The sequence below is a fragment of the Artemia franciscana genome, chromosome 15, assembly GCF_032884065.1.
Source record: "Artemia franciscana chromosome 15, ASM3288406v1, whole genome shotgun sequence".
Classification (NCBI taxonomy): domain Eukaryota; kingdom Metazoa; phylum Arthropoda; class Branchiopoda; order Anostraca; family Artemiidae; genus Artemia; species Artemia franciscana.
In genome coordinates, this window is record NC_088877.1 from 16,053,565 (window position 1) to 16,072,218 (window position 18,654).

General features: G+C 35.8%; 1 protein-coding gene across 2 annotated transcripts in view; it reads left to right on the forward strand.

Annotated features, from left to right (window-relative positions):
- The window catches only part of LOC136036098 (uncharacterized), a 70,618-nt gene extending 53,824 nt beyond the window's left edge, over nt 1-16,794 (forward strand). For both annotated transcript variants that reach the window (XM_065718093.1, XM_065718094.1), the window contains 3 exons: nt 1,551-1,663; nt 13,064-13,629; nt 16,480-16,794. In XM_065718093.1, the coding sequence (XP_065574165.1) occupies nt 1,551-1,663; nt 13,064-13,629; nt 16,480-16,658 (858 nt within the window). In that variant the 3' untranslated portion in view covers nt 16,659-16,794. The remainder of the gene's footprint in view (nt 1-1,550; nt 1,664-13,063; nt 13,630-16,479) is intronic.
- The last annotated feature ends 1,860 nt before the right edge of the window (nt 16,795-18,654 follow it).

Genomic DNA, 18,654 nt, shown 5'->3' on the forward strand with positions numbered 1-18,654 from the left:
AAAATTTTGAGATAGCCATTTTGTTCCGCATAGTCAAAAACCATAATAACTATGTCTTTGGGAATGACTTACTCTCCCACAGTCCCTGGGGGAGGGGCCGCAAGTTACAAACTTCGGCCAGTGTTTACATATAATAATGGTTACTGGGAAGTGTACAGCGCTTTCAGGGGATTTTTTTTGGTTTTGGGGGTGGTGTTGAGGGGTGGGAGCTATGTGGGAGGATCTTTCCTTGGAGAAATATGTCATGGGGGAACAGAAATTCAATGAAAAGGGCGCAGGATTTTCTAAAATTACTATAAAAAAAAACAATGAAAAAATAAACTTGGAAAAGTTTTTTTCAATTGAAACTAAGGAGTAGCATTGAAACTTAAAACGAACAGAGATTATTACGCATATGAGGGGTTCTAAAAATACTTTAGCATAAAGAGCGAGGTATTTAGGAGGAGATAAATACCTCGCTCTTTATGCTATAGTATTTTTAGTAATTGCAACTATTTATTCTACGGCCTTTCGGATTCAGGGGTCATTCTTAAAGAATTGGGACAATACTTACGATTTAGGGCAAAGAGCGAGGTATTAACGAGGGTACAAACCCCCTCATATACATAATACAAATTTAAGAATATAAAAGTTTGTTAAGTAAGCTAATTCTTAAGTTACGTATATTTTTACTAATAAAAACATTCGTTAAAAATTAAAATTTATAGTTGCCTTTTTATGTCACCGAAAAATTACAGGGCAACTAGGCTTTCCCCACCCCTTATTTCTCAAAATCGTCTGATCAAAACTAAGAGAAAGCCATTTAGTCAAAAAAGGAATTAATATGTAAATTTCATTTTAATAATTTTATGTGTGGAGAGCCAATATCAACATGCATTAATACAAAAACGTTCAGGAATTATATAAAAAAAACTAGTTTTTTTAACTGAAAGTAAGGAGCGACATTAAAACTTAAAACGAACAGAAATTACTCCGTATATGAAATGGGTTGTCCCCTCCGCAATCCTTTGCTCTTTACGCTAAAGTTTGACTGTTTGCCACAATTCTGCTTTTTAAAACAATTAAAAACTTTAGCGTAAAGAGCAAGGGATTGCGGAGGGGACAACCCATTTCATATACGGAGTAATTTCTGTTCGTTTTAAGTTTTAATGTCGCTCCTTACTTTCAGTTTAAAAAAAAAACCAGTTTCTTTATGTAATAATACTTAAGAATCTGTTTTTTTACAAAAGCTATTTTGAGCAGTATATTTGCAAAGACAACTAGTGTCAGTCTCTTTTATGATAAATATTTACCCTATTGTCTAAAATAAATTGCTCAAATACCTAGTCTCGATTTGGAGAACCAGAATTTAAGTTTTAGCCATTGGCCACGCTTTTATTTTCGCAGAATCATGACTAGATTATCAATTAATTCTAGAATCACTGAAATCACAGTCTGTGAACCGCTGGTCTAGTTCACCCAAACTTATATTTGTTTTTCTAATATCAGCTTCTGATTTAATGTGCCACCATTGCACTTTATTATACAATTATTTATATTTTCTTCTTTAGTGGAACTATATAACAGGAAATAGATGGGGTATCTGCGAAGGAGGAAAAGGACAATTAGGATGTGGACCTCAGGAAATGTTTCGAGCATGTGCTGACGTTTCGATATTACCAAGGTTTGTTAGAATTCATTTACTTACAGGTTATATAGCTTTTAAGTATTTATAAGTGTGGATTTTTTTTGTATCTCTCGCTGAGGGGTCAAAAGGAGAAAATGCTTACCATAAAATAATAAAAAAAATAATATTTATTTTTTAAGCTATGCCTAATTTTGCCCTTGTGTAATCTGACACTAGGGCCAACAATATGTAGAATTTCGGGAGAAGGGTCATTCAGAGACGTAATTTACTACGGAAAGGGGGAAGCAACTGCCCCTCCCAAATGTCGATTGCACCCTTATAGAACCCAGTTTGCCCCCCAGATGAAGTTTACTTTCTTCGAAAATCTTGTCAGAACTAAGATAAACCTGCATAATTCAAGCATCAACAGGAACAGATCAGTTTTTAGTACATATTTTCCTTTATAATACTAAATAATTCATTTATGGTACCAAATGGTACCAATGGTACCACTTCGCCCCCTCCCCCAGGATTTTGAAGAAATTACACCTATGGAGGCATTCGAATAGAAATCGGAAACTCTAGAGCGCTTTTTAATTAACAAAAGAGATAGCACACAGCGAAGTTTCATTTTCTGCAATTATGTGGAGAAAGAAAATATAGTTATCAAGTGCGAGTTCATAATATTTTAACAACATCCGATGTTCCAACATCCAGTTGTCGATACTTTCCTCCTTATTCCGTCAGCACTCCCTGAAAGCTCCAACTTGATACCCCAAGATGCTCCGAATGTGTTGCAAATCTACAATTTTGATTACTTGGCAATAAACGATGGCTTTTGACAGGGGCGGATCCAGGATTTTTCTTAGCGGGGGCGCATAATAGGTTGCTTCAATAAACTTGCGAACAAACAAATCCAAGCAATTTAAAGGGAACCTCGACAATTAAGCGTCGTAGGTAGGTAGTATGGTCATAAATTAATCTAAAATGTGGTCTGGGTTAAAGTTCTAATAAGTCTGTTGAAATTAAAATGATGTAAAAATACGGATACAAAAATAGTAAGTTATAAAAAAAAAGCTGTTCACCATCTGTAAAAAAATTTGATATCTAACATTTTCTGCATAATTTTTCGCCTTTGCACCTCTGACCATTATAGCGAGTGAGCTAAGCTTTGTATTGTCAAAGAAATTACTCTTGAACCATATTTTGGGGCCATTTATTCATTTTAACTATTGTATAGGTCAAACTATTTAACATGTCGCCTAACCTTATCGCATCACTCAGTAATTAAGATAATAATGAAGAGTAGGAAATAAGGATTAAGATACAACTTGTATACTCGTAAAAGATGTATTAAACATTAAGTATTAGTTCGTTTAGGGTTGTAGCAAAAAAAAGAACAAAAAGATAGAAATACATAGAATTCATTTGAAACGATGGTTTTAACTATAGGCAACAAAGCATTAACTTAAAATTCTCACTATTTTTTAATAGCGTTTTAATAAAGAGTGTCAACTTGGACGAAATCTCAAAAATTTGCTAATCAAAATTTCACTTTTCAAAACAATGTAGCGTATCTTTCCACTTTTAAAAGCTTGATATATTTTGTTTAAATTATAGAAATCACTATTGCATAAGAAAAAGTCTATTTCTTTATTTCTGTTCCTGCCATATCTATTTATTACCCGGTCGATGTTTACCTCAATATTTCGGTGAACGTTTATGATGGCTAGTCCTGTTAATTTAGTGCCCTGTTAGTTTGGAGCCCTTCGCTAGTACTTCCTCTTCTATTCATCCTAAAACATTCGAATAAAGACAAAAATACTTTAGAAAAATATGAACTCTAATAAGGATTTATTTAAGTATGTGCTTCAAACTAAGTATATGAGTCGAAATATCCTTAAAAAGCAAATAATTATGTGTTTTTGTTATTTTTGTATTTGATAGGTATAGATTGGTGATTTCAATTCTCAGGGTTTCAAGCTTCGGTAGATTTCTAATCAATTTTGTTTTAATTTTGTGATTTTCATATATTCAATTATAAACAATTTTTCAAAAATCTAGTCAAACAGTTCGTGGTAACGAACTGTAGTAAGGAGCGTTACATCAAAAGAATCACATTTTAATGTTGCTTTTCCTCCTCAACACCCCGCTCTTTACGCCAAAGTTTTTCACTGTTTTAAAAAGTAGAGTTAAGAGAAATTGTCAAACTTTAGCGTAAAGAGCGGGGCGTTCAGGAGGAAAAGCCCCCTTCATATACGGAGCAATTTTTGTTCGTTTTAAGTTTTAATGTCGCTCCTTACTTTCATTTAAAAAAAAACTTTTTTCAATTATCTTAAAAGATTACTCCGACCTTTGAAGGAGTATTTAGACTCGTACACTTAGTTTTAAGTGTATACTTATACGAACCTTTGTTAAAGTTCAAATATTTCTAAAACCTTTGCCTTTATTTTAATGTTTTAGGATGAACAGAGGAGGCGATATGTCATATAACGGAAAGCTTTAATTAGATGGAAATAGGCAGTAAAGTGGTCACCATTAGTAACCGAAATCCAAAATTTAAGCTGAAAATATTTTTGCACTTCTGATAGTGCACTTCACGCGCTTTTCTTTAGCTTTATTTTGTGCTTAATCTGGTCCCGGAAACTTTTGGTAAGTTTCACGGTCTCAGAAGTCCTGTTCAAGAGCATGATCCAAAAAGATCTGATAACTGGGTTGTGGATATTGAAAGTAGTGTGAGATCTGGTTTTACCTTCAAGTATCTTGGGCCTTCCGTACAGAATTCGCTTTCAGCGAATATTAGGGCGGCTGAGCACCTCCCACAGTTAAAAAAAAAAACGTTAAAGGAGTATTTCTTGGGGAATTAGTTTTTTCAGTTTTTTTTTAGTTTTTCTTTTTTTTTGGGGGGGGAATGGGGGGTGTGATTGGGCTACGGTTATAGAGGAAGGAGTGGCTTGAAGGGTTTGGGGTGGATGGGGTTGTATTTTGATGGTGGTTTTTACCCTGGGGGTGTTTGAGAGAAGGTGATTGTCTTTTCTTTCTTTTTTGTTATTATTATTATTTTAATTAGTCCAGGATGCTTCTAGGAATGTTTATGTAGTTTTATTATTATTATAGTGAAATAATTTATTACGATATATATAATTTATTAGGATGTCTTTAGGAATGTTTATATAGTTAATCGCTATCCGTTAGCAAAATTAAAATTTTTCCCTAGCATAGTGTTTTATGTCTGTAATAGTTTATGTTTTTGTTTATTATGTTGATAGTCAAGTCAAAAAGTCAGAGTCAAACATTTACTTTCTATTATACAAATCCCCTAAAAAACAACAATGTTCTAAAAACACGCCGCTTCGCAAAAAAAGCAAAGCCAATTTTTATGACAGCCAAAAAGAGCAAAGATATCAATTTCTTCGCCTCTGTGCCATAGAAAAACTCGAAAACAAACTTTTAACAGTAAAAGTAGTTTAAATATTAAATCTTTTCTGCCTCGTTGTGACAGCACAATCCTGAAATATCATTTCGATAGCCTAAAAAGTTCGGATTTTAAATTTCCCCTCCTTGTTGTTACGAAATGAAGACGTCTGCCTCCCAGTTGGCTTTTGTGGCAATAAGGACATATTCCCTTGATAAATCTACATTTAATTAGGTACTTTTAGGCAGTATGCGTCATCAGTAAAATGTGATAGAGACCACACAAAGTAACTGAAACTTTGTTTCAAGCTTGTTCGCAAAAAGACACTCGTCTTAAAAAGATACTTGTCTGGTGTTAAGAGAAGTGTCTTAACAATTAAAAACTTATAAATAACTCAACTGTTAAAAACCAATTACAAAAAAAAAAATCATCCCGCTGCCAACCCGAACAAGCGGTCCCAACCCCAAATCAGTCGTTACGTTAAGAGGGGATGCCCCCTGCGCCCCCGCCTGGATCCGCCACTGGGTTTTGATTGACATTGACAATAAGTTGAGCATGAATTTCAGCTTCCCTAAATGCTCGTGCTGCAAAAACGTTTGGTGGATCAAAGATCACTAACATTGAATTACGTTTTTATTAGTGCCAATGTCTAAGTTTATGAACTGAATCAATCACCTTGCCTGACACTCATTGAGATAGGCCCAATTTGACTGTAGACGCTTGTTTGCCTGTCATTCCATGCAAATTAATAGTCCTGTATCAATTCTAAATTCTTGGATCAACCTTCAAAAGACCACAGGTAGGCGTACCTTTTTTACCTCTCATTTCAGGCAATCTAACGGTCTTGTGTCAATATTAAATTCTTTGTCAACCTGCCTGAGACTCTAGGCGGGCGTGCCTTTCTTAAAGATAACAATCAAGTATTGGTACAATAAGAGAGTCATGCTTACTCCCACTGTTTGCCCGTGCCATTTAACCAAACACTTGGAAAACTATAGATTCTACGACTATCTTAGTTCTATGACTATATGCATTAGTTCTGCTGCCCTAGGAATGACGCATGGACTACTTATTAACAAATGAACTAACTTCATTTTTATATAATCCTAATAAGGGGGTTAATGCCAGATTTACCTCTCACTCAATCGGACTATCTGTCTTGACTTTTCTACAATTAGTGAAATCTTTAAGCCCATTATCCTCCTCTCAACTCAAAATTGGAGGTCTCCTTGTTCCAATCTTTTCCTTTCTTTCCACAACAGAGCTTCAAAGTTTCTACATTATTACCCAAACCTCGCATAAAATACTGCAAATATTCTGTTTCGACGATCTGATAGGTCCAACTCTACCCTTCTTGCTGGTTCAAAGGTTTTTCAGATGAGGTTTTATGATAGGCTGGATAAACATAGTAACTTTCAACGTCCACTAACTTCTTCCCTCCCCTTCCTAAAGACTTCCTGAAAATTTCAACGTGATACCCTAAGCCATTCCCGAAATATTACAAATACACCATTTTGACAACCCTGAAAGGTCTTTCGAAGCACCCTGCTAATTAAGTTTGCCGTGAGTAGATCCTGCAGAGAGAGCAGAGAGTAGTTGCAAAACTGTTTTGGTAGAAGAGACATAAATTGTGTACCTCTTAACCTCCCCCAACCAAAAAAATATAAGAAAACATCTGTTTCCAATATAATATACACATTCTTTGATGCACACAGCGTTTTTGTTTTACCTCCAACCTCTCCCTTAAGTCAGATTTGAGATGCAATTAACCCCACAATAAGACTCCTGTAAAGTTTCCACTTTATACCTAATATTCAACCGACACCCCTCCCACCCTAAGTATTCCCCAAAAGATTTTTTAACACCCTTAGGTGTCCCTGAGATATTGCAGATACGCCTTTTCGACCAGAACCTTTCAAAGGGGGACTGGGTGGTGACCAAAGCAAGCTGCTCCTGGTAACGTGGCTGTTGTTGCCATCGTCTTCCATTTTGACAATCTGGATGCACGTAGTACCTTTTATTTGGATAAATTTTTCTTTGACGTTCCCTGAACGTGTTAACTGAATACCTCTAACCGTATCTGAGGTATTTAACATACAGCCTTTTGACAACCTGGATGCACCTGTTGTCATTTGATTTAGTTCAACATCCATCTCAAATTTCTCAAAAAGTCTCAACTTAATACTCTTAGCTGCTCCAGTGATGTGGTAGGTAGGGCTTTTTAACCGGCTGGATACAAATACTATCTTTTGATTTAGTTTATTATCCCCTCATTATTCCTTGAAAATTTCAACCTAGTAGACTTGGCTGTATTATTTTGTATTACATGACACTAAGATATTGTATGTACGCAATTTTGGCAACCTGAATACACGTAGTACCATTTGATTTAGTTAAACACTTCCCTAAGTATCCCTAAAAGTTTCAACTTGATTCCCATAGCCGATTAATAGATATTTTAAATATGCCATTCTGATAACACATAGCAGAAATGCAACTTTGACAACATGATACGCAACCGTTTCAGTCATTCCGGAGACGTTATACATACTGTACTTTGATAACCTGGATAGTCTCTTTTGATATAGTTCAACATTCCCCTCAACACTCTTAAAGTGTTTCAACTTAATACCTTTAACCGTACCACAGACATAGCAGGTAGAGCTTTTGACATCCTTTCAAACACATGGAATCTTCTGAATTAGTTCATTATCTTCCTCAACACTCCCTGCAAGTTTCAACCTAATACCCTTAACTGATCCTAAGATGTTGCAGATATGCTATTGACAACCTGGAAGCATGCAATGTCCTTTTGATCTAATTCTATATTTCCCTAAGTATCCCTTGAAATTTTCAACTTATACCTTTAGCCCTTCTTGAGATTTTGTAGATACGCCAATTTTATAACCCGAATACACATACTGACTTTTGATTGAATTCTACATTTCCATCAACATTCTATGAAATTCTATGAAAGTATCAACATAATGCCCGTTCTTGAGCTATTGCCGATATACTGTTTTGACTGCCTGAATTGTCTTTTGATTTTTTTTTTTCACAGTCTAATTGGCATTGTCCAAAATAAAAAAAATTATTAAGGGATGTTGCCCTTCCATCACTTTCAACTCTTAAATAGGCGCTAAAACTTTTAGTTTTCAATCGAATGATCCCATCCGAAGTTTTTACGACCACACCTTCCAAACTAAATGACGGTTTACTACGGGCCACGCTAGAGAAGGTTCTTTTAACTCCTATGTTAATGCATTTGACACCGATTTTGTACAGATATGTATAAATGTGCATCAGCTATGATGAAAGAAGGCTGGTGGATCCTTACGTCCACGGGAAGAGTATACATGAAGCATCAAAAAGTGTTATACGCCCATTGTTTTAACTTTGCGTGAGCCTGAATACAAAATTCGATTTAGGTCCGGGGGGAGGGGGGATTAATCTATAGCATCGGTCCATTACCAGGAATATTTTTGGACAATCCTGTAATGTGGTTGCTGTTGGGTTGAATCTTCTAATTGTAGAAATACTTGCTGTAAGAATAAAAGATTACATTCATATGCTTACCGGGATGAAAGGTAAGGTGAGTGGGTAAGGTGAGGTGAGTGGGGCATCCTGAGTGCTACAAAGAATTTATCCAGGAGGGAGGAATCAAGTGCTACCAATAACTTTATTTTACCCAATTCAAATATGAAAATTTTACCCAATCCTTTTTATATACATTTTCAATGTCTTCTTGTTTCACCTAGGGTATTATCCGGCTCGCCCCATTGCCGTCATCCATAGGAGATACACATATCTAGAAAGTTTTTTTTCTTAGTGAACCCGCCCTAAAACCCGTTAAAGTAATGTCCATTTAACTCATTTCAAATACTTCAGATCCCCAGCCCCTCCAATTAAATATTTGGAGAGGTGCATACTGCCATGGGTGGTTATTGTTACCAAAGCTAAAGTTTAAATTTTGTCCGAATTCTTTAAAAACGACTCCTGAAGCACAGGGGTCGTTTAATTAGAATAATAAGTACTTTTTTATTAATAGTGCCGAAAAACTATAGCGTGAAGAGCGAAGTGTTGAGGAGGGGGCAACCCCCCCCCCTCATATACGTAATAATTTCTGTTCCTTTTAAGTTTTAATGTTGCTCCTTATTTTCAGTTGAAAAAAAAACTTTTTCTAAAGGCAATGGAAAAAGTGTGTCAATTAAAGTAAAAGTATATAGAATGAAAAAAAGTAAGTAATTACAAAAAATACACAAAACAATAGCCTAAAGCCATTATTATATGCTCTTTGGACTATTATGAACAAAATGACTATCTCGCAATTTTGATTGGATCAGTTTTGGGGAAAACAAGTTGTCAGTGAGGGGGAGGGCTTGTGGTCCTATTTCAATTTTGACTCTTAAAATGGACTTGAACTACACATTTCAAATCAAATGAGCTTCCTCTAAAGTTTAAACAATCACACCTTCCATAAAAATTTATATACCTCCGGGTATAACTTATAATTCTTGCCCCCAGACTCTTGGGAGTTGTGTTAATCACAAAAGCCTTACTATGTGGTCTTTGAGTTACTTTTGAACCGCCTATCTCAAAATTTTAGTAATAATGCACATCGAAAAACATACATTTCTTAATATAATAGCTTGATAGTTGTAATATATATTTATCAGTTATTAATCTTATTTTGGTACAAACATATCTTGTCTTGCGTTTTTTAAACAAAAATATCTGTTTTGTGTTCACTTCCCGTCAATTCTAATACTTTCATCCTACGACCTTAAACGACTAAATACATTTAAAATGTTTCAACTTTTTTTTGCTTTAATTAATAAAAACTATTGAAATTTTAAGGAATACACATCAATATTTGTATAATAAATTGATAATTCGCAGCCATTTTTTCAGTAAAGTGCAAATTATGTTCTGGTCTTGATAAGGTAGGAAGTTGTCAAAGACACAATTTCCAGACCTTTCAACTACGCTGAACAAAATCCCCATGTCAAAATTTGAGTTAGATGTGTTTGGGAAGTGATGGGCGTGAGGGGGGTGCTGCCTTTCAATCACTTTTGGCTAATAAGAAAGGCACTATCCCTTTCAATTTCCAATCGAATGAGCCTTTTATGAAGTTCCGGGACATCTAACGGCCATCTAATCCGATGCATTCCGGGAAAATACGATTTGTGGGGGAGGGGGGTTTCCAAATTCAGTCACTCTCAATTTTAAAAAGGACTTTAGAGTTTCCGATTACCAATCAAAGGAGCTCTCTCCGACGTTTATAGATCACCCTTTTTATATAAACCTTATTTACCGCCAGGGCACAACTTACAACCCTTGCCCTTAGGGCTCTTGGGGGGGGGATCCTTAAATACATATTTTCTGAGCCTTTTTAAGTACGTTCGACAAAATGGCCATCACAAAATTTAGATTTTCTGTGTCTGGGAAAATGGTGGATGCGAGAGGAGGTTAGTTGCCCTCCAATCACTTTCGACCATCAAAAGGGCACTAGGCATTTCATTATCCAACAGAATGAGCTCTTTTTGAAGTTTCTACGACAACAAATGATCTTATCTAAATTTCTAATAAATGCATTTTGGAGAAATGCGAGGTGTGGGAGGGGGGTATCCACCCTCTGATCCCTCTGAATCTTAAAAAGGCGAATACAACTTCTGATTACATGTCCAATGAGCCCCCCTCCGAAGTTTTCGCGATCACCCTGTCTATTCATACGCCATATGCCCCCAGGACATAGCTTACAGCTCTTGCCCTGAGCGCTCTGGGCGGGGGTTATCATCCTCAAATACAATTTCTGGACCTTTCAATTACGTTGAACAAAATGGCTATCTCAAAATTTTGATTGGATGTGTGTTTCGGGAAATGGTGGAAATGAGAGGAGGGTTAGTTGTCCTTCAATCACTTCCGACTATTAAAAAATAGTTTAAAATTTTTTTAACTATTAAAAAATAAATTTCCTATCAGAAAGGTTTTGGGAAATGCGAGGTGTATGTGTGTGGGGGGTTATCCACCCTCTGATCACTCTGAATCTTTTAAAGGGCACTAGAACTTCTAATTACTAGTCCAATGAGCCTCCCTCCAAAGTTTTTGTGATCACCCTATCTATACATACCTCATATGCCCCCAGGACATAGCTTACAGCTCTTACTCCGAACTCTAGGGGCGGTGGTTATCATCCTCAAATACATAATCTCAGGACCTGTCAATTACGTTGAACAAAATGACTATCTCAAAATTTTGATTGGATATGTTTAGAGAAATGGTGGGCGTGGAAGGGGAGTTAGTTGCCCTCCATTTCGACTATTATTTCAAATCGAAGAGCCCTTTCAGAAGTTTCTACGACAACTTCTTCGACTCAAAGTACCCTGGCCTAGACTAAAAAAAAAATACCATTATGCGCTCATCGCTCTTTATACACGCGGCGCTATTGCGCGTTTTATTTCTTCTAATCTTAAGTTTAATATGGCCTTTACTTTTCTTTGAAAAACTTTTTTTCGTGATTTTTTTATAAAAAACTAATTTGACTCCACACCCATTCAAATTAATCTTACTCACATCAACCATCCTCAAATCAGCAACATACAAGAAGATGTAGTTCAGCACTTTTTGATAGGAAGTGATAAAAGTTGACTCGAACAAAATTCTCTTTATACAATGATTAATTCTATTGTAAGTATTTCATTCTTACTTTATTCTGCTTGAATGCCTAACTATCGCTCCTCTGTTCCTTCAAAAACCATTTTTTTTCCTTTTGTCTTATATACTTCGAATTAGCGAAACTTTTCATGCCCAGGGCCCGAGCACATTTGAATCTCATGATTGCAGCAATATTTGCAATCTAATACAGATAAAACCATTGCCCTTATTACCAAAAGCATAAAAACATGTTTTACAAAAAAACTTTGTCTTATAAGAGAAATTTGCCATTAATGCTGTTTCAGTAATGGTAGCTGTGATTTAGATTCATCTTGATAGTAAAAGTTGATTGCAGACACAAATTTATGGAAACTTTTAAAAAGAGCCGAAAACGCTGATAAGTCTCCTTTTTTTATATTTTTCCAGTACATATAGGGCATCAGAATACTTGTTTGTGAAGCATGGTTAAATAATTCCCGATATAGACCATACAAAGTTACCTATTTACATAAATTTCCCGAACGGGCTCATTTACTTGCTTTCAGCAGAAATCAGGGAAAAGATCGTTGACGAGATCTTGGATTCAGTTTTTTCTTCTGTGATCGTGGAGACACCAGATGTATTCATCTTACGATAAATTCACGATCCTAGTCCGCACTGTCAGCTCAGAGAGGGCACCTAGAGGGACACTATTAGATTTTACTGGGGCTGATTTCAAAAACTGTGCAGGATATGGCAGAAAGTCCAACCTCAAGTTCCACTTAATTCTGTCTGATTTATGTTTACGAATACATTTTTTTTCTTTCTTTTTTTTTAGATATCTTAATGAGTATAAGCAGATTATCCAGCGAAGAACCTCAAACATTTGTTTGTTTAGTCACAACAGAAAAGGCAGCCTTTTGCATCCAGGCTTCTACCACTTCCAAGAAAAAAGGACCCTAGTTAAGGTGTTTCACTGACATGATTTGTGAAATCTTATGACTATGTAAAACTTTTTAGAATTTTTTCTTAATACTTTCAGCCCAACAAGTTAAGCTACTGGGGCAAGATAACTATTAAGAGTACTTGTAAAAAAAAATCTTATAAGAATTTAAAGGTAATGCGTAACACCGTATACTCGTAGTCAGTAAGATACAATTTATAGTACTATGTAGCCGGTGAGAGAAAAGTAAAGATACAATTTTTAGGGACCAAGTTGAAAAGAACATAGTGCCATTCACGAAGACCGGAGCTATAAACTTCCGATAAGCCATCCCAACCCGTGTAGCGATCTAGTGCTAGTCTGCTGTCAATTTTTATGTCATTTTAAGCATTACTACGTCTATAAAAAAAATTAACAAGCATTTATTTTACGATGCAAAATAGACTGCGTTTTCTTTTCATTTCAGAGGAGCTGGACCTGCTTTAACTCAGCCTCTAGTCACTCCCCTTCCATTTACTCCTTCATCCGAAGCGTGGACACAGCCACAGATGCCAGTGACCCCGGCTACACCTAATATGACCTTATCTTTCACCACAGAGAGTATGTCAGGATTTGCCGTGACAGAACAACCTATACAAACAACAGTATTTCCACCGTTTACCGAAAAAGTGCCTACCGGACCTGTGATATCTAGATTTCCAGCTGGGCCAGAATCAGTTACGGTAGCCGCTCCTTCTATAGTAGAAACTGCACCTCCAATCGATATGATTACACCCATTGGTTCATTTGGCATGACACCAGTCCCAAGGTTTGAAATGACAACAGGAACAGCATTGATAGAAACTGCAACCCCAACAGACGTCCCCGTAACTGTTCCTAGTACACTTCGCCCTGCACCGATAGATATATTAACAAGAAAGCCAATTGTAGCCTTCTCACGGCCTGAAATGATGTCTAACATGTCCAGGCCTGCTATTCAATTACCTGGAGCACCATTCCCCCAAGCTACAACCGAAGAATCAATACCAACAGGTACAAATCTCTTTTTTCTTTCCAGTAGAATTTCAGAAGCAGGAGTGAATGTAAGGTTTTTCATATTAATTAGAATATTTTAGTTTGAAAAGAGAAATAATCCCTTTTCAACGAGGTGGTAAAATAATTCTAAAATGTTTTCTTTTTCTTTTGACATAAAAACCGTATTATTGTCTGCGTAAATGTTCATGAAATTCGTTGCTTTTCACAATTCACAATCATAGTGGATACAGTGGTGATAGCCAATTTAAAAGCTTATAATAAAACTCGTCACGTAGCATATAAAACTCAAATATCATGGGAGGGCAGACCTCGATAAGGTAAAGGAGGTAAACGATACGGCATTAGACTTTACAGTCCGTACCGGCGGTGCTGATCTCCGTTTCTTGGCCCTTCAGCCAGGAAGTGCAATGGGGGGTTGGGGGGCAGCCATCCTGTGCTTTCGCACACCCTTCCTGTTTACCTTCCCCAGATTTCTCCAGGTACCCATTTGGAGCTGGGTTGACTCTGGCTAAGCTTACAGAGTCACACCACTGACCCCCGTCCCAAACTGAAGAATTGGGTACACTGGGATTCGAAACCGCGTCCTCTCAGACAAGGGATCCCGAATCCAGCGCACCAACCCACTCGGCCAGGCAGACCTCGATAAAACCCTTTTGAAGAGTTAAGAATGTAATTCAAACCTTACAGCAATTATTATCTTCCTCATCTCAAATATTAAAGTTTTTTTCGCCTTCCCAATAGCCCATGGGATCTGATCGTAACTATAACTTAACTTCCTTTCTTTTTTTAAGGCTTGCGCTAATGATTCCCATTGTTAAAGAGCCCGCCGGGGCCATATTTGATTCACAATTCTTATTTTTATTTAGTTGAGGTACTTCAAACGTATCATCCTTCTTATGAAATCGTTTCTTTTTATTCTTCTCTTTTTCGAGTGCCAGTTAAAATTTATAGAGTCACTTTCGACAGAATAGATTTTGAAGATAAATAAAACTACTTCCAGTGGGATGCAAGAAAAAAAATATTCACTGGCTTTTGTGATTTTAGTTTTTTGAGATGAGCACATCTGTTTTATCTTATTTTACGGGAGATTTTGTGTTTTTTTTGTTTTTTTACATATCAGCTTAAATTGTCTATGATTTATTATGGTGCAATTAAGAGAAATAAGCCTTCGTGCTTGTACGTCTTCATGCTGGTCTAAGTAGACTTCTGTTTGTGTGGCTCACATTTTAAATTATTTGTTCAATTATTATTCACAATCTTAATATCCATCCATAATATAATGCAAAGCGAAGCAATGGTGAAGTAGGGGGACTATCAGATTTAATTCCACCCCTGAAATCTGAACAAAGACGCCAAAATTGTTGCTCTTTCGCTATTTAACGCTATAAACACAAAGAAAATGTTTTCTAGGATTAGACACTCAACCCCTTCAGTAAAAATTCTGGATGGGAGCTTTGTAGAAATTTTACTATTTGTCTAAATTATAAGGTAAAAAGCCTCAAAGGATTTTAGTTGTCTTCTAATATGGGTCTTTCAAGAAAGGCCATCTTTTCACCGCTATCTTAGAGTTGTTCAAAGGCTGTCTTTTTGGATTTTGACAACTATACACAGGTTAAAATTTCTGACAATATATATATCAGAGCTAATGTAAAGAATAGATCTTTTCGTAACCCAAAATGTACATAACACCTTAAACTAGAAAGTTTCTAAATGGATGTGCAGTGAAACACCATATATAAAAATTGGGTACCATGGCTAATTTCGTCTAAGGCAGGAAATTAAGAAAGCTAATCTTGAGCTCTTTCGTGTACCTTTAGTATACAACCGCATCTCGGATCAACCGCATCTCGGATACAACCGTATCCGATACTGTATCCGTATCTCGGATACAACCGCATTCCGAACACGAATGTGACCATTTCGAGCAATGACTCCATATGGATCTAAGGTGACATCGGTAAACGATGGTGCCACAGGCTGGACCATTGTAGAAACGAATTGAAGTTAAGTTTAAGTCCCACTTCTTACCTCTTTTAATTTTTGAGCTGTGAGCTATTTATTTTTTTCAGGAGGAGGGCTAGAAAAAATATTGCCGTTTAATTTTTGAAATTTCTGTTGGTAGAAATTCTGACATTATAGAGGATAATTGAGGCTATAATACTTAAAGGGTATGTAAATATTTTTCCAAAGATTTTTCTTTGCCTTTCTGTATGTTTTCAATTAAAAATTAAAGGAAATATTGTGCGAGAAATTAATATTTGTAGTCCTGAAGCTTAAGCGAACACTTTTTTCTTTATGTTGATACGCCTGCAATTCTCAATTAAAATTCAGGACTTCTTAACTGAGGCAAAGACCCCTACAACTACAAATTCATTTTATTTCCTTTCTAAGAAATCATAATAGAGACGTAAAGCAAGTTTTTTATTCCCAGTCATGATGTCTATTTGACAAGAAGCAATATTTTTTCCCGGGTTAGCATTAAGTAGCCAAGAAGCTATGGTAACTGGTAGCTAACTGCAAATAAAGAAAAATCTTGTAATAATTTAAAATGACGCTAAATTCCAAAAGCACTGTGACTAATAATGAAGAAGAAGTTGATTTATATCAAAGATGGCAAACTTAGGTTCAAAGGTTATACTTACTCCAGCCAAGGTCTTACTATTTAAACGTTTCTCCTCTAAGCATAAAATAAGGGCCACTGTTTTTATCTTTCGTGTGTTCGTGTGTTTTGTGCGTTCACAAACACACTCCACTCAGATCTTTATGCTACCGTGTTATTTGTTTTTTGTTATGTTGCCTACTTATCCGATTTCAGTCTTATAAAACATTTTTTTTCAATTTTTGTAGCTCAGCCACATATGCCAACCGGTGCCCCATTTCCTCCCGGGTTTGTAGCCCCTGAATCTCGACCTGGAGGACGTTGTTTTCCTACTGGTGTTTTTGGTCAAGTGCTAGGCGCAGTCGACTGGTGTAAACGGAATTGTCGGCGTGGATTTTGCCCAAGCCAATTTTGTCGTTGCCAATAGTTTCTAGAGATGATACATGTTTATTTTTTGTCATTGTTATAGTTTATTTTTATTTTACGAATTATTAAACCAAATTATTAATACAGAATTAGCAGCTTTGCTATGTAATGATATGATTTGTTGAAATACAATCTTCTAAGAATGGGTTACAGTTTGTTAGTTCAGGGACTCTAAAAATGAAAATTCATCCCAAAAATATTAAATAATGTTTCTGTATGGTTATGTGTTTATACCTGTTTAATTCAGGGGCGGATACAGGATTTTTTTTGTGGGGGGGGGGCATAATAATCTGCTTGGATAAACTTGCGAACAAAGAAATACCTGCAATTTAAAGAGAACCTCGACAATTATGCGTCGTAGGTAGGTAGTGGAAATGGTCGTTTATTTAATCTAAAATCTAGTAAGGGTTAAAGTTCTAATAAATCTATTGAAATTAAAATGGTATAAAAATATTAATTCAAAAAATAGTAGGTTATAAAAACCATCCCGCCATAAAAAAAAAATAAAAAATCTGATCACCATACATAAAAAGAATTATATTTAATATTTTCTGCATAATTTTTAGAATAAGCGGCTATGTCACGAGAGGGCTCATTTTAACGGAAACTGAAAGTTCTAGTGCCCTTTTTAATGACCAAAAAAATTCGAGGGCAACTTAGGCCCCTCCCACGCTCATTTTTCCCTAAAGTCACTGGATCCAAATTTTGATATAGCCATTTTGTTCAGCATTTTGTTCGAAAAATCTAGTAACTATGTCTTTGAGGACGACTTAACTCCCCACAGTTGCCGGGGGAAGGGCTCCAAGCTATGAGCTTTGCCCATTGTTTATATATAGTATTGGCTACTGGGAAGTATACTGACGTTTTCAAGGGGGATTTTTTCTGGTAATGCGGGTCAGGGGAAGGGGTTACATGAGAGGATCTTTCTTTGGCGGAAATTATCATGGGGAAAGAGAATTTCCATAAAGAGGGCGCTGCATTTTCCAGCTTTATGAGAAATTAAATAAAAAAAAACAAGTTGACCAAAGTAAAACAGTTCAAAATAGGGATTATACCTTTTTATTGACAGTGAATGGATATAAATTTATTTAACTGGATATTTCGAACACATATAAAGTGGTCATCATCAGCAGTAAAACTAAAAGACATGAATAAAAATAAACAAAATATATACCTAATAAACTAATTACATATAGTTTATTGCTCTTACTTTTTTCAATGCAACAGCGGAGGTTAATCTCTTTGACCTTTTCGGTTCATTAGAATTATCTGACATATTACGTGGATAGAGGTCATAGCTCTTAGGTGAGGTGATATTTACTTTATTTGACCTCAGTAAATTATCATAAATTGAGTTTAATCCAAATTCACCTGTATCTCTGTTTATGGAATTATTCTTGAAGAGAATTTTTTTAATTTCGATTATTTCCCTGAAAATTTGCTTTAAACCTTGGTCCCTAGAAATCAAAGAAACATTTTCAAACAAAATAAAATGATTTGGAAAATTAAAGATATGTTCCGAGAGGGCCGACGTGAAATCTTCAGGTTTGGTATTTTGCTTTAAAGACGATGAAATAGAATTTTACGTTTTTTCATCTTTCAGTAAAGCGTTTAATTTTGAATCGTAGTCCTTGGTGTCCATTACCATTAAAGTGTTACCCTTGTCTGCTTTTGTAATAATAATAGATTCATCCCTTCTTAAATTATTAAGAATCTTTATGTCTTTGATAGAATTGTTAGGGATTTCTGGTTTTAAAGCAAACTCTGAAGAACTTAAGAAGGGATGAATCTATTATTATTACAAAAGCAGACAAGGGTAACACTTTAGTGGTAATGGACACCAAGGACTACGATTCAAAATTAAACGCTTTAATGAAAGATGAAAAAACGTACAAAAAACTTTCTTTTGGCCCGACGGACTCAAAGAAGTTTAAGAACGAGTTAAAGAGTTTGAAGGAAGAAGGGAAGATTACACCTCAACTTTTCGACAAATTCTT